Genomic DNA, 23,888 nt, shown 5'->3' with positions numbered 1-23,888 from the left:
AGAACCTCCTTTAGCCTAGGAACCACTGATGCTTCCTTTAGAACCTCCTTTAGCCTAGGAACCACTGATGCTTCCCTTAGAACCTCCTTTAGCCTAGGAACCACTGATGCTTCCTTTAGAACCTCCTTTAGCCTAGGAACCACTGATGCTTCCTTAAGAACCTCCTTTAGCCTAGGAACCACTGATGCTTCCTTTACCAAAGGAGACCAGCTCATGTTCCCCAACAATTCCTTGTGGCAACAACATTTAAAGGAACCCGCTCATCGGACCTTCAGGGAAACTTGTCATGTAAGTGAGTTTATATCAGAGCTTAGAACCACAGGGGAAAGTGATAGAAATTAACTTTTTGTAGTCCATTTTCAGAAACTTGGCACCATGGCAGACGTTACTAACTTGAGCCGCCGTCACATTATTATGACGTCACTAAGTGAAAGCGCTGTCGGACTGCCACACCACCGTGATCACCTTTCCTATCTCCTTTAAGAAGCCTCCTAACACCTTTCACTAACTCCTTCAGGAAGCCCCCTAACACCTTTCCTTAACCCCGTGACGTCATCCGGGGGGTTAAGGTAAAGTCCATAGATAAGGAGATAGGAGGGACAATTTGGACGTACCCTGTGACTGAGGGTCAAACTTCAGGTTGAGGAGGAACATCATGGCTTCCCTGCTGACTGTAGAACGACAGACCAGCTCTTCACTCCTTCACAGATCATCAAGGGGGACGGGAGTTTCAAAATCTGCTGTCATTGTATTTGCAAAATGAGAAAAGACTCATGTCTGTTTCTGCCAAGATGTCTGGTGGGGGGCTTCAGGGCATAAGGCCATTAATATGGGCTGTCCCGTCTGGACTGAGAGCTGCATGTCGACTCTCAGTATTCAGTCTTTCTTCTTCCAAGTGTCCAGCTGACCTGCCAGTGTTCAAGGTTTTTATGTAGGGGTGTCATAGTGGGGAGCCTGAAGGGTGGTGCCTCTGCTTTCTGTTCAGTCCAGATTCACACTGGAAGCCACAGGGGATGTGGTCTCTGGACCGGACTGTTGTGGAGTTGTAAAGAAGAACTCTTTGTTTATTGCTCAGGCTCGATCCCGAACCGAACTGAAGGAGTGAGTCTGAAGTCAAGAGGTTGAGCTGTTAGTGGAGGTATGGACGTTGGAGTAGGACACCACCCTAAACTCATCAAATCCTGCCAGATCCAGATCTGCTCCAGAGCAGCTGCGGCTACAGACGTAGTTAAACCACCATCTAGTATGGAGGGAATGAATAATGCAATGGAAAGCATCTCTGAGTGTCCAGAAAAGCGCTATATAAAACTCATGCTTATTATTATTATTATTATTATTATTATTATTATTATTATTATTATTATTATTATTATTATCATTATCATCATCATCATCATCATCATCATCATCATCATCATCATCATCATCATCATTATCATTATTATTATTATTATTATTATTATTATTATTATTATTATATCACTGGAGGAAGCCTTCAAAGTCAGTCTGGGATGTGCGACCGGAGGACTGGAGTTCTTTTCTCTCCAGGCTGCCCCAGCAGTGTATTTCAGAGGGGAAGGGGTTAAACCTCTACTAATTAAACTATTACTAAATTGTTTTAACTCTTTTTAATCAACCCATCTCTGGTTTCTGCGTCCCTCCCCTCATAGAGGATTGTGTCCTGGCCCCGCTGGGAGACTGGAGCCAATGGAGCGTCTGTCTCCGGGACGGCGCCCCCTGTGGTTTCAGGTGGGGCAGGCAGACCAGGACCCGGGGCGTCAGCCAGACAGAAAAAAGGCCTGAGGAGAAAGCATCTGTGATCTGCCCGCCGCACAGCGAGGTCCGGAGCTGCAGGATGAAGAAAAAGTGTCCTACAGGTAAGAAGCAGAAAAGTTTTCCTTCAGAAGAAACGAGTGATTATTAGAAAGGTGAAGTGGGTTCATTCATCTTAAGGATTCTCTGAATCGCGTCTGTTACTTGCTGTGTCGACACAACTGAGCGCTTTACAATCCCGAGCCTGAAAACTATGAAGTCCTGCAGCATGTGGTCCGTCTAATCAATACTTCAAGCCCAACGTTCAGTCGGTTGTCGTCTCTGGAGAGATGGAGGATGACGAGTAGAGAGAAGGAAAGAAAATGGTCCTTTTGATGTGACGACTCTTCAAACTCCATTAGAGTTTCCATTAGAGTCTGATCAAACTGAGCAGAGGACTCGACACTGTGACGGCTGGAGTTGTAACTTTGATGATAAGTGACGATCACGTCGTCCACAGCCAGAGAAAACCACCTCACATCGTCCACAGCCAGAGAAAACCACCTCACATCGTCCACAACCAGAGAAAACAACCTCACATCGTCCACAGCCAGAGAAAACAACCTCACATCGTCCACAGCCAGAGAAAACAACCTCACATCGTCCACAACCAGAGAAAACAACCTCACATCGTCCACAACCAGAGAAAACAACCTCACATCGTCCACAGCCAGAGAAAACCACCTCACATCGTCCACAACCAGAGAAAACAACCTCACATCGTCCACAGCCAGAGAAAACAACCTCACATCGTCCACAACCACAGAAAACAACCTCACATCGTCCACGTCGTGTTTTGAACGAGTGTTTCCGAGCTGCTGTGTCTGCAGAGCAGCTCGATGCAGCTGCGGTTTATTACTGTGAAAAAACAAACTGCGGCACGATGCTGAAAACATGACGGCCGTTTCACAATAACCGCCGTCATTTCGTGGCTCCTGTCATGAAACATCCAACCCATCCTTCAAAACAACCTCTCCTCAGAAAGACTCAATAGTTTTAAAATCTGCTACTCAAAACAAACAGACTGTTTCCTGTTGCCTCCATCATCACCACTGTCCTGATTTTAACTTCTTAAAAATAGTCCCTGATTGTATGAATTCGCAAGAGTCCCGATATTTGTAGACACACATTATACAGTGACGAATACCAAGGACAATATATGTTTATTGCAATTATTTAAGACAACAAGGAAACGAAAAATGTATATTGATTTAATTTTGGAGGAGTGACAGTTTGAATACTACATGTTTCTGGAGAGAGAGAGAGAGAGAGAGAGAGAGAGAGAGAGAGAGAGAGAGAGAGAGAGAGAGAGAGAGAGAGAGAGAGAAACTGATAGATAGTTAGACAGATAGACTGAACAAATAAGAGCTTCAGTAGTTGCATGCGAGCGAAGAGCCTGTTGTGAGAGAGAGAAACATGTTTTGAGAAAAGGTTCATTATTAAATTAGATGAAATGGTGAGTCCTGTCAGAAAGTGATGGAAAAAGCCTGTAAAGACTTCTGGAGAAGCAGAAAGCAGGACTCATTGTGGAGAATATGATCGTCCTGCTCTCACAGTGGATCCACATGTCAGTGGAACTGTAAAGACTAATGCGACTGCTGGCTCTGGCTGAGGATTTCTATCCCCACATGGAGGAGTCGTCCATGAAAACAGAGACGACAAGGAGCATTAGGCTAAAGTGAATAATAACAGACTCCTGAAAGCTGCCTCGCTGAAGAAGGACTGGGGGTTCTTTATGTTGGCTGCTGCTGCACCAGATTACATCTCAGAAAGTCCCTTTGCCACAGCTTCAGCTCAGGTTAATCCACTTCGGCTGCTTCCATCCAACGACATCCAACCGCTGCGATCAGGAGTGGAGATAAGAGTAATGGAGTCTCGGCCGTAATGCTCTTCATGTGTCTGGGATTTGAAGCTGAAGATAACAGCAGTGAGAAGGAAGGTGAACAGACCATGTGTGGTCTGGAAACCGCCGCCACTTTTACATCTGGAACCTCGTCTTTGTTCCGGTATAAATACACAAGGTTCTGTTGGATGTATTGCTCTGGTCATTTGGTCGGTGAGACAACAGGTTGCCAGATTGAGGCCTTTTCTATTTGACCCGTCAAAGATGAAAACATTTGGTCAACTGGGCTTTTGTCTTTGGCCTCGTTTACGTGACAACAAATACAAGTGTATCCGCAAAACTTTCTTCACCTTTGGGGTCCGTTTACACGACATGCTCACAAAGTTTTTTATCTCGGCTCCCAAGGTGGAAAGAGTCTTCACAGTCGTGATTCCCCCCGGCAGAGACTGACGGAGGCGACGGAGTGCTGATACTACAACCCCTTTTCTGTTCCTTCTGCTCATGCTCCAGTAAACAAAGATGGCCGACCCACAGTGGTTCCACTGGCAGTCGTATTCTGGTTTTATCGTCCACATCAGTAGTTTAATAGTTGAGACTCTCCCTGAGAGCATCTGATTCCTCATCAGTCACTAGAACGTCACTTCTCTCCATTTTCTTCATGTTTCTATCATATTGTTCTCTGCACATGTCTGTGTGGTTTTATCACAAAAACAAGCGACAGCGCCCTCCTGTGGCCCGGCAGACTAACTGCATGGTGTCAGTGTGTCTGCTGCTGCACTGGAAACACTTTAATTAAGGGATGAGGTTTACACTATGTTCCCCGTTTGCCCGAAACGTAGTGCACCGTGGGGTTTTGGGGAATTCTGAGGAAGGCGTGGCACGTTTTTCACGTTCTGTCAAGGCTTTCTACGGATGAAATGTGAACGCTGGGCCATTTTGAAGCACATTTATGCCCCAAAGAGCCACGAAAAGTGAAGCTATCATTGTCTCCTGAGACTTTTGCTGGGTGCAGACATACCTCCTGAGAGCTTGTAGAAGGTGTTCTGTCGTTGATTGCTCAGACTCCAATGAAACCCCCCTCCGGGACCGGCTTCGTTGGAGACCGTGCGCCCCGTGGCGGCCCGGAGTAGAACGCAATGCGTCGGGTCCACAAACCGCCACACGCCGGGATAAGCCGCGACTGAACGTGATGAAATGGCTACCATACACCGTAAGTACGCCGTGAGAACCGTGACGAAGCGTGGCGTGACGTGATAAAACTCGAAGCAACCGTGAAACAACCATCACAGAACGTGCACTAAATGTCACTTCCTGTAAGCCTCCCGTCCCACGACGGACCGCCTCCAAGTTCTATTACGGCCAATTACGTGCTGCCACGTTTTGTGACGTTCATCCCGTTTTGCTACGGGCTACTGAGTTCCTCATACGCGCCGTGGCCGCGGCGGCAACGTTTTTGACAGTTTAAAAATCTGGCACGGTGCCCACGACAATCACGACCTGTTACGTTTGCCCATCCCGTCCCCCTGCGTGTCTCACGTCCGGCTGCCGGGAACGAAGTGTTAACGTAGCTTCAGGGATGAGGTTTTGTCACGTGAAGTGTTGTGGTGTAAACGGGGTCTTTAAGTGAAAATGGAAAAGTGTCGAAGTGTTTTCACGGTTCGTTTACCTGACATCAGTGCTCGGAGACACTGACCTTAACTTTTTGAAAACGAAAGGTGAAACTTTTTGAAAACGAAAGGTGAAACTTTTTGAAAACGAAAGGTGAAACTTTTTGAAAACGAAAGGTGAAACTTTTTGAAAGAGCTCAGACTCTGTCTCTGTGGAAACCAGCAACCTTTATGAAACGCTGCTCCTGGTCCTAGTCACCACTTTGGTAGTAACGAGTTCTTCTGCACATGCTCAGTAGAGACGATCAGAACAAAGTTTCCTCCATGGTGTCATGACTCTATATTCTCCTGGACTTTGTAGTTTTATTTTGACAGTTACAGTAATGACAATCCAACTTGGTAGTTTTATTTTGACAGTCACCATAATAACAATTCAACTTGGGAGTTTTATTTTGACAGTCACCATAATAACAATTCAACTTGGTAGTTTTATTTTGACAGTCACCGTAATAACAATTCAACTTGGTAGTTTTATTTTGACAGTCACCGTAATGACAATCCAACCTGGTGGTGTGTCCACTAGAACGTTCTCCCAGTGTTCACGTTTAGAGCTCATTGTTCTCGGCTGTGTGTGTGCGTGTGTGTGTGCCTACATACGTCCGTACATGCGTGCTTTCAGCACTTAAACTAACAACATCGCCAACTAGTGGACCGACATGCTCATTGCATCATTTTCAGTGTTTGTGTTGTTCCAGTGGAAGTCGGCATCATTTTCAAAACATTACATTTCCCCTCCTTTTCCAAAAAGACGTACTCTGACCTTTTTTTCCAAAAGTTGCGTTTTCTCCGTTTCTATGGCGACGGAGCCGAGCGTTTTCAAAAAGGAGCGTTTCCGGTGGCTCCGAGCTCCGTTGTCACGTAAACAAGAGGTAAAAACACGACATGGTTTCCCAGGTTACTCTTCCCTGTTGTGGTGTGAACTGGACCGTAAAGTGAACAGCAGAGAGAAGAGCAGGAGACGCTCAGCAGAGGTCAGTGGCACCAACTGCAGCGTGTTTAGCGTCCGTGTGTTTTCCACTTCCTCCGTCATTCCAGGTAATTATCATCATGGTTGTCAGCTCTCATGTCCGTCGGCGGCAGAAATGCGATCCTGTGGCGAGGATCAGACCAGGACCTAATGTGGGACATGTGGGATGAAAGCTGCCCACATTCCTCTCTTGCTGTAGATTAGACAGATCCACGCTCTTAATCCCATCGCTCTTGTCATCTTATCGTTCTCAGATGATGAGGAAGGACATCTCGTCCTCCATCAATCTCTCTGTTTTTCGTTCAATCTTACAGCGGAGCTTCAGCCGTGACCTTCCAGTTGATTGAGCTTCCTGCAGCTGGTGTTTGTTCCCAACACAGTTTTAACTCTGATCCTGGAGCTGCTCCAGAACGTTCACTCTGAGGAGACGTTCCACTCAGAGCCACAAACATTAACCACAGAACAACACAGGAGCCAGTGTCACCGTAACACCGCAACTACTTCCTCCACTCAGCAGGATGGAAACACCAGCCTGCAGCCAACACACACACTCCTCAACACACACACTCCTCAACACACACACTCTTCAACACACACACTCCTCAACACACACACTCTTCAACACACACACTCCTCAACACACACACTCCTCAACACACACACTCTTCAACACACACACTCCTCAACACACACACTCTTCAACACACACACTCCTCAACACACACACTCCTCAACACACACACTCCTCAACACACACCCTCTTCAACACACACTCTTCAACACACACACTCTTTAACACACACACTCCTCAACACACACACACACTCCTCAACACACACACTCTTCAACACACACACTCCTCAACACACACACTCCTCAACACACACACTTTTTAACACACACACTCTTCAACACACACACTCCTCAACACACACACTCTTCAACTCAAACACTCTTCAACACACACACTCTTTAACACACACACTCTTCAACACACACACTCCTCAACACACACACTCTTCAACTCAAACACTCTTCAACACACACACTCTTCAACACACACACTCCTCAACACACACACTCCTTAACACACACACTCCTTAACACACACACTCTTCAACACACACTCTCCTCAACACACACACTCTTCAACACACACACTCCTCAACACACACACTCCTTAACACACACACTCCTCAACACACACACTCCTCAACACACACACTCTTCAACACACACACTCCTCAACACACACACTCCTCAACACACACACTCTTTAACACACACACTCTTCAACACACACACTCTTCAACTCAAACACTCTTCAACACACACACTCTTCAACACACACACTCCTCAACACACACACTCTTCAACACACACACTCCTCAACCCACACACTCCTTAACACACACACTCTTCAACACACACTCTCCTCAACACACACACTCCTTAACACACACACTCTTCAACACACACTCTCCTCAACACACACACTCTTCAACTCAAACACTCTTCAACACACACACTCTTCAACACACACTCTCCTCAACACACACACTCTTCAACACACACTCTCCTCAACACACACACTCTTCAACACACACACTCCTCAACACACACACTCTTTAACACACACACTCTTCAACACACACACTCCTCAACACACACACTCTTCCACTCAAACACTCTTCAACACACACACTCAACACACACTCCTCAACTCACACACTCTTCAACACACACACTCTTCAACACACACACTCCTCAACACACACACTCCTCAACACACACACTCTTCAACACACACACTCCTTAACACACACACACTCCTCAACACACACACTCCTCAACTCACACACTCTTCAACACACACACTCCTCAACTCACACACTCCTCACTCAACACACACACTCTTTAACACACACACTCCTCAACACACACACTCCTCAACTCACATACTCTTCAACACACACTCCTCAACTCACACACTCTTTAACACACACACTCCTCAACACACACACTCCTCAACACACACACTCTTTAACACACACACTCCTCAACACACACACTCCTCAACACACACACTCCTCAACACACACACTCCTCAACTCACACACTCTTTAACACACACACTCCTCAACACACACACTCCTCAACTCACACACTCTTCAACTCACACACTCTTCAACACACACACTCCTCAATACAGACACTCTTTAACACACACACTCCTCAATACAGACACTCTTTAACACACACACTCTGACTCTTCTCCTGCCAGAGTCACAAACCCTCCAGATAATCTGCTCCAAACCTCCACCACAGTGTCAGTGAGGCGGAACTCTGCTGCCACACACACTTTATCATTCACACACACTTTAACTCCACTCTTACCATCAGGCCCATGTCCAGCTGATGGCTTCTCGTTCCAACAAACACACACACACACACACACACTCTCACACACGCACAAACACACGCACACACACACATAAACACACACACGCACGCACACACACACACATACACACACACATACACACACACACACACGCACAAACACACGCACACACACACACAAACACACACACACACTCTCGCACGCACACACACGCACACACACACACACACACACACACACACACACACACACACACACACACACACACACACACACACACACACACACACACACACACACACACACACACCAGGCCTGCTGGGAGTTACTGCATCTAGTTTAACACTGTTGATTAAATTATGAAAAAGCTTGTGACTCATTTCAGTATGTTGAGAATCCTGGATTATTATTCTGAAATGTTTGTCAAAAAGGAAACCCCAGCAGGACAACATGCAGACTCAGCAGAACACAACTTTCAAGAAGTTTTAATACTGCGAGAGGAAACCAGATGACCTCCTATAGTAACACTCAGCTACAGGAAGAACATGAAGAACCATTTGAACAATGGAGCTCGACCTTCATGAGGTCATAATAAATAAAGAAACACCAGTGCATGATGGGAATCACTGCAGTTTATACAGTGACTGATTAAATGACATTTGATTTGCTGCTTGAGACTCAGTCCTGAATAAATGTTCTTCTGTTGAAAGGCTTCATCAAGATGCTATAATAGTATATAAAACTAATAAGTCACATCCTTTCAACAGGCTGGTTTTAGTGGCGTTAGCGATGTGGAAACTGAACCCAGTTTCTCAAACAATCTGGTTGAACAACAAGAACGACTCTTCAGGGTTTGCAGGACAGTCGTATTGAACGCAGACGATGGATGAAACATGAGGATCCTCATATTAATAACAGGAGCTCTCGCAGTGAAGCGATGATTGGTTGGAAAATCTCCCCATGAATACTATCAACATGGGAAGGATACGCTGACTACAATCTGAAAGATTTAAAAATTCCTACAAAAACTGGGTTGATTTCATGTCAACATGAGAGTAAACTTTTCCCATTAAGGACAGTGACCAAACAAAGGCTCCCTTAGTATATACTACAAGTTCCTTTTTGTGTATATATATATATATATATATATATATATATATATATTAGGGATGTCCCAATCACACTTTTTTGCCCCCAATACGGATCCGATTTTTCAGAATGGAGTATCGGCCGATACCGATACTTTCCCGATCCGATACTCACATTACTATTGCAAATATACTCAAATAGTGTATTTTTGGAGCGACTAAGATGTCTGAAGCTAAAAGCACTGTTGGCAGAAACTTTGTTTACCTAGAAATTATTGTAAAACTCACTTATTGAATCAGAATTCTTCTCTTTCTCTTTAGTTGTTGTTGTAAACTGAGGAACATCCACACGACAAAAAAACGATCTTTGTCCTCCCTGGTCTTCTCCCAAACCTCCGTCCTCACCTCACTATGAACACGGCTCAACACGAGGCATCAGGGCATGTAGTACACATGCCAGGCCTTTAGGGGCGCTGTGACTCACCAAACACAATAGAAAAGCAGAAGAAGACAGACCATATAGAAATTTAGAAGTAGTTTCTGCACATAAACACATAAACCACTATATATAACTCTAGTTTTATAGGTCTATGGCCCCGCTCCGCCTGCTTCTAGCTTCTGCAGCTCCTCCCGATCTAGTCCCTGATTGTTCTGGTTATTAGGGGACGTTGCGGACCGTGTTTTTTTTTTTTAGATCAGCGGGGTGATCGGCCGATCCCCGATCACTCACAAATCACTAATATCGGCCCTGATCCGATATCTACCGATCTGATCGGGACATCCCTAATTAATATATATATATATATATATATATATATATATATATATATATATATATATGTATATATATATACAAAATGACCCTGGTTAGCGGCTGGGGGTCAAAGGTCAGGGAGGTTTTTTTCGTCATGAGGCGGTCAGGATGGAGAATTGAAAACGGAACACTTTGGCTTTGGTTTGACGCCAATCAAGTTTAAACTGACCGCGTTTCTGTGACCTCGACCGTGACCTTTGACCCAGTCGCTCTCAAAATTAAATCCAATCATTTTATGACAGGGACAAATCATTGTCTGACGGGCAGTGGAGCTCATTCCACAACAGAGGGGCTGCCAAAGAAAAGGCCCTTTCCCCTCTGAGCTTTGGTTTGGACCTCGGTACCTCCAGAAGAAGCTGATCAGCTGACCGGAGGCACCGAGCAGGGGTGTAGGGGTGGAGCAGCTCAGAGAGGGAGGGCGGGGCAAGACCATTCAGAGATTTAAAAACAAATAAAAGAATCTTAAAACGAATTCTAAACTGCACAGGCAGCCAGTGGAGAGACGCCAGAACGGGGTTCTGAGCTCCGTCTTACCTGCTCCAGGTGGAAGGCGGGCTGCAGCGTTCTGGACAAACTGGAGACGAGCGAGGGACGACTGGCTGACTCCAACATAAAGTACTGCGTTACAGTAATCCAGACAGACGTTGGATTACTCCCGGCTGGAATAAAAGCATGGATTACTGTTTCAAAGTGCTGCTGTGCCAGAATGGTCTTTACCTTTGCCTTCTGAGATGGAAGAAGCTGGACTTTATCACTGCCCTAATCTGAGAGTCCAATTTAAAATTACTGTCCATTCTAAAACCTAGGTTCAAAACCACTGGCTTCACATATGGAGCCAGGGGACCCAGGTCAAAAAGAGGGGGTTCACAGGAGCCACTGGGCCCGAACACCATCACCTCAGTTTTGTTTTCATTAAAACTTAAAAAGTTAAAAGCCATCCAGGCTATAATGTCCTCAAGGCCTGACAGGAGAGGAGACAGTGAGGAGACATCTTTCTTATTAAGTGGGACATAAATCTGGCTGTCGTCCGCATAACAGTGAAAAGAGATGCCGTGTCTCTTGAGGACAGAACCCAGTGGGAGAAGGTACAGGGAAAAAAGCAGGGGCCCTAGAATTGAGCCTTGTGGAACCCCATATGTGAGAGGAGCAGAGGAGGATTCAGAGCCAGCAAGGCTAACACACATGGTTCTGTCGGCCAGATAGGATTTAAACCAGGCAGAGCAGTACCACGGATGCCCACCAGGTGCTGCAGCCGGGACATCAAGATGCTGTGGTCCACGGTGTCGAATGCAGCAGTCAGGTCCAGCAGAACCAGAACCATATGATCACCACCATCATTTGCCTGGAGGATGTCATTAAAAACCCTGAGCAATGCTGACTCTGTGCTGTGAAGGGGTTTAGAACCAGACTGAAAAACTTCTAAAATGTTGTGCTCCTCTAAGTAGTCCTTGAGCTGTGCCTGGACAACCTTCTCCAAAATCTTTGAGATTAAAGGCAGCTTGGAGAACGGCCTAAAATTAGCCAAGACAGCCTGGTCAAGGCCTGGTTTCTTAAGAAGGGGCTGCACCACTGCATGTTTAAAAAGCACAGGAACACCAGATGAAAGGCTGCAGTTAATAATAGTGAGGATGAGCTGCCCTGTGCTGTGGAAGGTTTCTTTAAAAAGATGAGGAGGGATAGCATCCTGGGGGGAACCTGAGGGCTTCAAATGTGCAACCACATCCCCTAAAAGTTGCAAAGTCACTGGCTCGAACTCGTCAAGTGTAACCGGACAAGGAGCCGAGTTAGAAGGATCAGAGCCAGGAGCTGGAACCAGGGCCCGGGTGACAAGAACCTTGTCAATGAAGAATTGCAGGAAGTTTTCACACATGTCAGTGGAGGATTCTGGGAACACAGACTGTGGGGCATCTAAAACAGAAACAATGGTTCTAAAAAGCAGGCGTGAGTCGTGGCAGTTTTCCAGGATTAGTTTTGACAAGTGCTCCCTTTTAGCCTCTTTTACAGTGTTCTGATATTTGTGCCAGCTCAAAACACACTCAAAACACCTCCTCGTTACCGTTACCTGATTTCTTCTGCGCTCCTGCTCGACTTTCTTCATAATAATTAGGTTAATTAGTCTGACTATAAGAGATTATCGCCATCATAAATACAATTTAACGAGTTTCCACTCTAATGACGACCATGTGATGAGCCGCTGGTTTTCAATGGTCAAAGTCCAGCTGCACACATCTGTCCTGCTTCCAGACGACACACTAAAAGCTCTGCAGCTGGACGTCCTCTTTGTTATTACCTCAGTGTTGTAGTGGAACAGCTATAATACCCAGGTGCTTTTATTGTGGTGAAGACGCTGCATGACAAGCTTTGATCCAGACAGCTGTACTGCAGTACTCCACGTACTGTACTCCCTGACTGCAGCTGTACTGCAATACTTCATGTACTGTACTTCCACCAGGACGAATCACATGCACGCTTTTGTTCTGCCGTGACGTTTTTGTGTTTTGGTTTTTACTGAAATGTGTTTCTGATGTTTGGAAGCGACGTTCAAATCAAATCCTTGTTGATTTCTAATCCATGAAAACATTCTGAATGACGAGTTATTGATTAGTGATGCAAACTATCAATCTTTCTGTGTGGAGTTTGTATGTTCTTCCTGCTTTTTTATGAGTCACTGCTAACATGAAGAGAAATGCTCTATAATCTGGATGTTAGAGTAGGACGATGCCCTATAATCTGATGTTAGAGGAAAAAGATGCTCTTTACTCTGGATGTTAGAGGAGGAAGATGCTCTATAATCTGGATTTTACAGGGGGGAAATGCTCTATAATATGCAGGCAGCTAAATATTTCCTCTTGAATTCTGTCAGAAACATTTAAAGATTTTTAGACCCTTTTCCTCAGACAAGCTTCAGAATCATCAGCTTGATATTTGAGCAGCAACGCTTTCAAAGAAGACGAATCCTGGTGAGATGTGTGGATTACCGTCAACAGATTGTATCCAGATTACTCCAGCTCCTCTACTAGAGGAGCGTCTTTCCCGTCAGTGACGTAAACAAGCAGCACTTCCTGGACGGAGTCCATCAGCAGTGAATCGGGACCAGGTGTGATCCGATGGGGGACGGCCCACTGATATTATCCAGATTATAGTTTTATGTGTCTATGAGCTCATTTCCTGGTTTGGAACAACTCCAGACTTTAATTTATGTGTAAGGACACAAACGCAACGCAGCCCGGGGCATCACCACTGTGACGTGGCGTTTACTCCTTCAATACATCAGGATTCATCAGGAGGAGGCAAGACAGACGTTGGTGAAGGATTCGTATCTCACATCTTAAATGTAGTGACGCAATAAAGGCCTGTTGAATGATGATAAAGTAAATATCAGCAAAAAGAGGAGGATGTATAGACGACAGCTTACATGTGGAGATGATGATTCCAAAACTCTGGAAATTCCATGTTTTGGCTTCATGAAGTTCACTGGGTATTTTTATGTTGTTTTAACATTTCAATGACATTAACATCACATCTCAATCTGCTGATGGCTGCTGCCACGTTAACGTCACACCGCTGCTTGTGACTGAATGAGAGGGTGAACAGAGGGTGAACAGAGGGTGAACAGAGGGTGAACAGAAGGTGAACAGAAGGTGAACAAGGGGTGAACAGAAGGTGAACAGAGGGTAAAGAGACGGTGAAGAGAGGGGAAACAGAGGGTGAACAGGGGGTGAACAAGGGGTGAACAGAGGGTGAACAGAGGGTGAACAGAGGGTGAACAGAGGGTGAACACAGTTCACTTTATGCCAAGAATCACCTGAAGGATTCGGTCGTGAAAATGAGTCCATGAAAGAAAACCTGGAGTTAAAGGCTCATATTATGGAAAATCCACTTTCTAAAAGTTCTCCAGCAGTACTAACCGTCCCCATACCTGGACTGACGTCCCAGAAGTGAAGACAGTCTGTCCTCTCTGTCCCTGGCTTGTTTCAGGTTTAAAAAGTGTGTTGCTCCAACCAGCCAATCAGAAATCAAACCCTATATAGTGTCATCGGGGGTTCAGCCAATCCCAATCAAGGTAGGCCCTCGCTTTGACTCCTCCCACAATTAGGCAGCTCTGCTCTGGCACATGGCACCACGAGAGGAAGTACTTCCTCCTCTTCCCAAGATGGGCATGTGTGGGCGGAGCCAGTCTAGCTCACACAGACACAGCAGATTCTGAATGCAGCTCCTATGATCCAAAATTCAAATGAGGAAAATCACGGAGGAGCTAGAAACTTAGAATGCTGAAGGTTTCTGGAACGACCAGACCAGGAGGAGGAGGAGAACAGGAGGAGGAGGAGGACAGGAGGAGGAGGAGAACAGGAGGAGGAGGAGGACAGGAGGAGGAGGAGAACAGGAGGAGGAGGAGAACAGGAGGAGGAAGTGAACAGGAGGAGGAGGTGAACGTTCAGAGACTTATAGAGATGGGTCATGATGTTTGAAACGGGAGAAAACACAAGTTTTTGAAAATTCTCCGAAACTGTCCCCATGGGAGACGCAACTTTCAGAAAAGCTCCTGGCGAGCAACAAGTTGTTGTGGCAACTTGGTGGTCTGTCCACAATAATGTTCTCCCATTGTTCATGCTTATAGTTTATTCTTATCTACTGCATGTGTGTGGGTGTGTGTGGCTTCATTACTGAAACTAACCCACTAGTGGACACACATGAAAACTACATAGGGTCGTTGGGCCTGTGCCGGAGCTCCAACTGGCTCTGAGTCGGGCTCACAGTGTAACTGGATGCAGACGGAGCCGAAGCATCACATGTAAGGAGTTAAAGTTTGGAGATGTGGGAGCAGACGGGGCCTCAGGGCAGCAGAACACTGGACCACAGGAACCGATTACAGAACAACCACGTCGCTCGCCCTGCTTTTCTCTCTCACTTTCACTTTGATGCAGTTCAAGAAAAAAAAATCCCTGGTGAGGAAGGCGAGCAATGACATTTCTTTCTTCCTCCACAAAGTGTGTTTCTGGAGGTTTTCCATTGATCTGGATTGGTTCTGCTGCAGCGTCAGAACAACTTTTATCAGATGATGAGGAACAGAGACGCTCCAGGTGTGACTCCGCCCACCAGGCCTCGCTAGGAAAAGGTCGCCGCTGCTCATTACGTAGCAGCTGGCGCTTGGCCGGCGGTAATGACGGAATCCTCCTGGGGTTTCTCTGGAAGGTCTTCTGATCCAGCATCACTTCGTCCTGGTGGCTGAACGTGTGACTGCTGCATCGACGTCACGTCACAACCTCCACCCAGTTTCACTTTGTTTTACTATTTTCTCTCCATCCATCCATCCATCCATCCATCCATCCATCCATCCATCCATCCATCCATCCATCCATCCATCCTTTTACTAGAAGGTCCAGAGGAAGTAAAGCCATGAGGCCAGATTCAAATGATAAAGTAGAAAAGTCAATTTCACAAAAGTCAAGAGAGCTGCAGAGTGTGTCCTCTGGCAAGTGTGTGTGTTCAGTGTGTGTGTGTGTGTGTGTGTGTGTGTGTGTGTGTGTGTGTGTGTGTGTGTGTGTGTGTGTGTGTGTGTGTGTGTGTGTTTACCTGATCACAGGTGAAACAGAGTCTGAGTCTGTTTTCTGAAATATCTGGGATGCTTCAACATTCATGGAATTCAAATAAAATACTCACCTGTGTGTGTGTGTGTGTGTGTGTGTGTGTGTGTGTGTGTGTGTGTGTGTGTGTGTGTGTGTGTGTGTGTGTGTGTGTGTGTGTGTGTGTGTGTGTGTGTGTGTGTGTGTGTGTGTGTGTGTGTGTGTGTGTGTGTTCCAGCCAGATCTCTCTCTCCAGCTATTCAAGATGTGTTTTTTGTCAGTCAGTTAGGTCTTTAAGTCTGTCTGGGTTTTCCTTCTAAACTGGTGAAGTATTTCACATAGTTGGAAAGCCTGATTAGTCAAACTGGTGAAGTATTTCACATAGTTGGAAAGCCTGATTAGTCAAACTGGTGAAGTATTTCACATGGTTGGAAAGCCTGATTAGTCAAACTGGTGAAGTATTTCACATGGTTGGAAAGCCTGATTAGTCAAACTGGTGAAGTATTTCACATGGTTGGAAAGCCTGGTTACTCACCTTTACAACAATGTATCACTTGTTGGGATCGATCGTCTTTTCATGTAATGAGTAACTCAGCTAAACGTGTCAGTAGCAGTTAACAAACATTGATCCACTGCAATGTTCTCCTGGTAGGGCTTCCTCTTGTTAAGACTTTCTGGGTGGATTGATGATAGGATGATTGGATGACCGGATGATTGGATGACTGGATTATTGGATGACTGGATGATTGGATGACTGGATGATTGGATGACTGGATGATTGGATGACTGGATGACTGGATGATTGGATGATTGGATGATTGGATGATTGATTAGGTGATTGGATGATTAGATGATTGGATGACCGGATGACTGGATGATTGGATGATTGGATGACTGGGTGATTGGATGACTGGATGACAAGATGATTGGATGACTGGATGATTGGATGACTGGATGATTGGATGACCGGATGACTGGATGACTGGATGATTGGATGACTGGGTGATTGGATGATTGGATGATTGGATGACCGGATGACTGGATGATTGGATGATTGGATGACTGGATGATTGGATGACTGGATGATTGGATGACCGGATGACCGGATGACTGGATGATTGGATGACCGGATGACTGGATGATTGGATGATTGGATGACCGGATGACTGGATGATTGGATGATTGGATGACTGGATGATTGGATGACCGGATGACTGGATGATTGGATGATTGGATGATTGGATGACTGGAGGACTGGATGACTGGATGATTGGATGACCGGATGACTGGATGATTGGATGATTGGATGATCGCATGATTGGATGATTGGATGACTGGATGACTGGATGATTGGATGACTGGATGACTGGATGACTGGATGATTGGATGATTGGATGACTGATCCTGCTGGTGCCCTCCTCCTCATCCTGGTCACCTCCTCCTCCTGTTGTTCACCTCCTCCTCCTGTTGTTTACCTCCTCCTCATGCTGGTCACCTCCTCCTCCTATTGTTCACCTCCTCCTCCTGTTGTTTACCTCCTCCTCCTATTGTTTACCTCCTCCTCCTATTGTTCACCTCCTCCTCCTGTTGTTTACCTCTTCCTACTGTTGTTTACCTCCTCCTCCTGCTGGTCACCTCCTCCTCATGCTGGTGACCTCCTCCTCATGCTGGTCACCTCCTCCTCCTGTTGTTTACCTCCTCCTGTTGTTTACCTCCTCCTCCTGCTGGTGGCACCTACAGCTCGTCAAGCTCAAGTGTTGAACTGGGCTGAGGTCTGGATTCACAGCAGGACGTTCCATCCTCTCCACTCCCATGTTCTGATTATTCGAGAGTTCGTACTCTGTGAAGAAGCTGTTGAACTCACAGGCCACGCCCACTCACAGCAGGCCACGCCCCATCACAGAAGGCACACATCTGTGAAGCAGTTTTAACTTTTCAACTGCAGCTTATTTCTTGCTTCCAATGTTTCCAGAATCATTTCTCTGAACTGTTTCAGTATTAAAAGAGAAAGTTTGTGTCTGAGCCGCCATGTTGGTCTGGTTTTAACAGCAGGAGCTCAGTGATGCGTTCAGGTGCATCACGTAACTCCGCCCCCGACATGCTAACGAGCTGCGGGGCTACTTTATAAACATGATTAAAATATGAGTGATAGTTATGAGCGAGCTGGAACACGCATGAGCAGAACAGTGCTGAAGTTTCAGCAGTGCAGCACCGACTTCGGCCCGGATGGTCGGAAGAGCAGAACCAAATTTCTTCGGCCAGAACGAGCTGAACGAAGCTCGGTGCTCGTGCTCGGTCCCTAATAATAATAAGAAAGAACGAAATACAATAGAGTCCTGGTCTTTTGTCCTCGGTCCCTAATTATGACTGCTCACACCCCTACGAGTCCAGTTGCCACCTCTCTGGACTGCGAGCTCTGGTCTGGCCCATCCCCTTTATCTTATGTGGGTTGGCGGGTGCAGCTGGATCTTCTGAGACTCCCTGCAGCTCTGCTCTTTCGCACTCCAAGGTCTGAGAAGGTTCCTGGAACACATAAGCACACAATGAGAAATTGACGTTTTAAAGGCCACATATTGAACAGCTCTTCATCAATGTCACACAGGGTGACAGAGGTCCAACAACATTGCAGGTATTCAAAATGTCTTTCCCCAAATCCAGCTTTGGTCCTGAATTTGAGCCTAAAAGTGTCTCTAGATTCAACTATTGTGTGTCTGAGTATGTTACTTAGTTTGGTCGTATGTCTTGTTACAGTTACTACCAAGTATTTCTAGCTAGGAAGTCTGCCCGTATGCAGGCTTCCTGAGACACTTTGGTTGTGCCGATGTCATTCTGGATAATAAATCTTAAAGAGGATTCCGACTGTGGGCTTCACCTGTCTGTCTCTTGATGTTATTGGAGGTCATTCCCAGCAGTCCCAGCTACTCAGGCAGCTGGGATTCCTCCTACTCTTCCTTCTCCGTCCCCTCCGGCTGGGCTTGGGCTCCTCAAGCTGCTGAGTTTCCACGAGGACCTCCGGCTTCTGAGGCTCCTCTGTCCCCTCCGGCTCCTCCGTGTCCCTCTGCTGAGCTTCGGCTCATCCAGCTCTTGATACTCCTCAAGCTGCTGAGGCTCTTCCAGCTCCTGATGCCTCTCAGGATTCTGAAGCTCTTCTGATTTCTGAGACCCCTCCAGCTCCTGAAGTGCCTCATACTGAGGCTGCAGCTGCTGCTCTGGAATCGGGCTCATGCTCAGCTGTTCCTGCAATTTGAGGTAGAAAATGTGAGGATAATGAGGATGTGGCCATTAAAACAATCAACACAGAAAAAACTGAAAGTGAGGCATTGAGATGGAGGCAAGCAAGCACACAAACAAATAAACAAGTCCAAAATGCAGGATTAAGCAGAAACAAGGAGTCCAAAGAGGCGTTGTCAGATAGAGAGAACAGCAATGGAGGAGAAGACAGGAGGAAACAGGCAGAGGATAGAGGATCAATGTGGAAGAAAATTAAAGAAAAGAAATAGAAAAGCTCAAGAAAATGTTGTAAATGTTAAAGCTTGATACTGATACTCTGTTTGCTTTAATAGTATTATTATTACTGTTGACTTTATATGAGGCTGTAATAAACTCCTCTCTACAGTAAAGTATGAAATGTACTAATGTGTACGTGTATTCTCTCAAAAGACAACTTGAGGTTAGTATCAGGACAGAAAAGGAAGCAGTACAAAGTATTTTTGTTCCATGTGGACAATGAGGGGGTCTGCGTGACGTCATCATCTCATAATAAACTAGTTCTACCTTTAGAACCTCAGAATGACTTTATTAATCCCTGGGGAAACTCTTTAGCAAGGCAGCAGCAACACAATGTTTCCAGCTCTAACGCAGCTCCAACCATTGGGACTATTTTCAGGGAGTTGGCGTAAAATCCGTCCAACCAGCAACATGTTGTTATGAAAAGTTGGCTAGCACAGTGCTACTTCCCTAGCCTGCTCGCTGGCTGCAAACTGTGGAATGGATTTCCAGACTCATTACTCCTTGTCTCATTGAGACCCGCCTCCCTTCAAGAAATCCAGTCCACAGTTTGCAGCCAGCGAGCAGAGCAGCCAACCCGTCAGTACCACTTGTAGAGTCATTTCAGCAACATGAAGCAGACGAGGCTTCATGGATTGGGAAATAGCGACAGGTTGGATTGGAACCCGACGTAATATAGCAGTTTTAAAGTGTTATTTCCAGTTAATCAAATCTAATACTTCAAATTCAAAGAATTGAAGGCACTGACCTGTGGGATGTTGTAAAGTGGAACACAGGAACCTGTCGGCGGTAGTGCACAGAACCCTGTGGGCTGTGGAACACGGAACCCTGTGGGCCGTGGAACACGGGACCCTGTGGGCCGTGGTACACAGGCGCCTGTCGGATGAAGTACGCAGGAGTCATTGGTTCCATCATCATCGTCGTTTGTGGATTCACTGGGCAGAAAGTAAACAAAAAGAAATGACAAAAGACACAAAAAATGTTGTATTTCCTTAAGAAAATACAAAGCCGGTGCTGAAGAAAGCTAAACTGTAATGCTAAACAAGTTGAAGTAGTTAAAATACTAGAAATTTAAAAAAGGGACCGAGCTCAAAAGGCCTGGACCCTATTGTGTTTGTAATGTTTCTTCTTATTGTTTCTTATTCCGCTGCATCATTAGACCCAAATTTGACCCCTAAACACGCTCGAAAGCTCACCAAAGATAGTATTGTCATAGGGAGATCAACCAAAACTCAATTGTTCGTCTCATCAAGACCTATAAAATCACATGCTGATACGCCTTCCCTAAATCCAAGATGAAGTCTGCAATTTGCCTTTCAAACTAAGATTTTTACCTAAAAAAGGCCCTCAAGCAAACGTTATCTCCTCTGAGGGCGAATATCGTTTCGGCTTCAAAACACGATTAAATGAAAGAGGAGAAGCTTCTGCTCAAACAGTCGGTTTTGTTTTTATTAGCTGTCAAAGCTCTGAGCTCCCTCTGAGCTCCCTCTCTCTCTCTGTCTCTCTGTCTCTCTCCCTCTCTCTCTCACAGTAGTGAGGCTTCATGATAAAGGTGATTATACTATGACTGATACTCATTAGTGAGTTGGAACATGTGAGCGCGCGGCACACGGCAGTGCGTAAATACAAAAGTCTCAGACTTGATGCAGAAGTAAAGTGAAAAATGTGACCAATCCCACAAGAGTTTGCCGACCACACTGCAGAACTTCAAGAAGAGACCTCGGTCTGGACGGCTGGCGCCGCCGGACAGGAAGGAGCTGGCCGAGGACAATGAGCTCATTAACTTTCTTCTTGTTCTTATGGAGGATGAATCTGCTTTTAGTCCCATCACATAAAGGAACCAAATAGAACTATTCCTTCTTTAATCCAGTTAAATTTCATGCGTCCTCGACAAGATGGAGAGAAAGACGAGTTCTGGATTTGTTCTAACTGGAAGCTTGTTTCTTCTTTCTTTCTTTGTTTTTACTCTCTGATGTCCAACCAACCTCTAAATCAACATCAGGGGAGTCAATTACTGAGAAATGATTGGCCTTCAGAGCCAAGGCCAAAATACCGCCGCTCTCCTCTTCGCTGCCGAACATCAAAACCACATTTTGTAGGAAGGCTGAAGCCTCTTTGAAACAGCGAGACGCTTTGTTAGAAGTTTGAACCTGATAAGTGACGACAGATTGAAGAGTATCACAATCAAATAAGACGGGAGTTCAAGTCCTGGAGGCTTGAAGAGTTGATGTGTGTGAAAACGACACGGTGGAGGAGCTGAAAAACTTTTCAGAACTTTCTTTGCTCCTTCGTGGCCAAAAGTTCTGCCATCAAAACTGCAACGCATCAGAGGGAAGATTCTACTGAAAGCCTGAGTCCGACCGGCACAGGAACAAGATTCACTGTGATTACATGAAATACTCCTCAACTACACCTGAAGTACTCCTGAACTACACCTGATATACTCCTGAACTACACCTGAAGTACTCCTGAACTACACCTGATATACTCCTCAACTACACCTGAAGTACTCCTGAACTACACCTGAAGTACTCCTGAACTACACCTGATATACTCCTCAACTACACCTGAAGTACTCCTGAACTACACCCTAACTACTCCTGAAATACTCCTGACATACCCCTGAACTACAGCTGAACTTCACCTGAACTACCTGAACTACCCCATAACTACTGTTCCTGGCTGTTCCTAGTGGACGTCGAGGTGTGACGGCAAAGAAACGATGATGAAACAGCAGCCGAACTAAAAATTTGTTTCAATCTGCTCCTGAAATCACAAGGTATTTATATACTTATTATACTTATTAAAGTCTAAACTAGAAGTCTGTGAAAGTATCTGGAGGCCATTCATTAAAGTGATTAACGATCTGGAGAAATTTGGAATAAATAAATAAGAAAACTTCATTGTTTTATTCTTTTTTTGCCTCCATCTTAGTTATTAACTTAATAATACTTAGAATCCTGGTTTTTGTTATTGTTGTTGTTGAAATGTCTATTTTTAATTTGGGCAGATTGTGTTTGGATGAGGTGGGGATTTCTTTTGAGTGTTTGGTTCTTATTTTATTGTGCTGTTTTTTGTTTTGTTTGTTTGTTTTTTTATGTAGAGAAACTCACTTTCAATAACATAAGATAAGATAAACTTTGTTTGCCCCAAGTGGTGACAGAAATGTTTCTTTAACAAGGCCACAAACAATAAAACACAACACAGATTTAAACGTCACTTAAGAAACAAGTACAGATATAAAGGAAATGTTAAATGGAAACGGGAAACAGTTGAGCAACAAAATACATCTGAGAAGCTGTACTTTTGTTGTGAAAAGTTAAAGAAAAATATTGTGGTGAAACAAAAAGAAAGAAGTGGAGAAAAGTGAAGTGAAGCCGGAGTGAAAATCTGCTCCTGAAAGACTCGATCCAGAACTTCAGCGCAGCTTTCTGGCATCATGAGGAGGTGAAAGATGAACGGATGAAAGTTTTCCTCCAGGTCAGAGCGGCTGGAGGAAACAGGATGTTGAGTTTCTCAGGAGGAAGTGGATCTTCCACAGACTCACTTTTCCTCCCGCAGGAGATTTAAAGTCTCCAGTGAACCTGAAGCGTCTGTAGGAGGAACCGTAGGAGGAGAACATGCAAACTGCAAGAGGAACTTCAACCTGCTGGGTCTCATGGTCCTGAGAGAAAAGTGAAAGAAACTGAAATAAAATGACAGAAAACTTTCACTCACTCACTTTCTGTCTCTTGTGGTGTGGAGTGGGCGTGGTCAGACACAGCTCATTAACATTTAAAGGTACAGGTACAGAAGCAGACTGTTCTCAGTCGAGCTCACTGAGTGACTTTTAGACTGAAAACAGCTGATCTGGTGAAACACACTTTGAACGCAATGATGTTGGACTTTTCAGGTGAAAATGGGTTCATTAATTCAAATCAACCAGCCTGTTACGTTGATGGCGTCGCTCCTCCTGTCGTCCACCAGGTGGCAGCGATCCCACAACGTTCTGGTCTTCATAGCCTCTGACAAGCTTTATATACCGGATCACAACATCAGAACTGCTGATATGGACGTTGGTTTGACTCGGTATCACCACACATCCCTCCAGGCTGTTCACGTCAGAACCTGACAGCGGGTTCCTGTTCCGCCACGCTCAACGTCCACCGGGACGTTTTCTAATACGTTCTGTCAGAGAACCTCAAAGTCACTGCACAACCTGGTTCTTCCTGGTGCAGCTGAG

General features: G+C 45.4%; 1 protein-coding gene across 1 annotated transcript in view; it reads left to right on the top strand.

Annotated features, from left to right (window-relative positions):
* Positions 1-23,888, top strand: part of rspo4 (R-spondin 4) — a gene marked incomplete at its 5' end in the record, with an annotated part of 54,951 nt that overhangs the window by 29,980 nt on the left and 1,083 nt on the right. Inside the window, one exon of the mRNA XM_080462294.1 lies at positions 1,671-1,877. Within this exon, the coding sequence (XP_080318420.1) occupies positions 1,671-1,877 (207 nt within the window). The remainder of the gene's footprint in view (positions 1-1,670; positions 1,878-23,888) is intronic.

The sequence above is a fragment of the Lipophrys pholis genome (assembly GCF_963383615.2).
Source record: "Lipophrys pholis genome assembly, chromosome: 4".
Lineage (NCBI taxonomy): Eukaryota > Metazoa > Chordata > Actinopteri > Blenniiformes > Blenniidae > Lipophrys > Lipophrys pholis.
The sequence above is the reverse complement of the archived record's forward strand: the minus strand, read 5'-3'. Positions and strand labels throughout refer to the sequence as shown.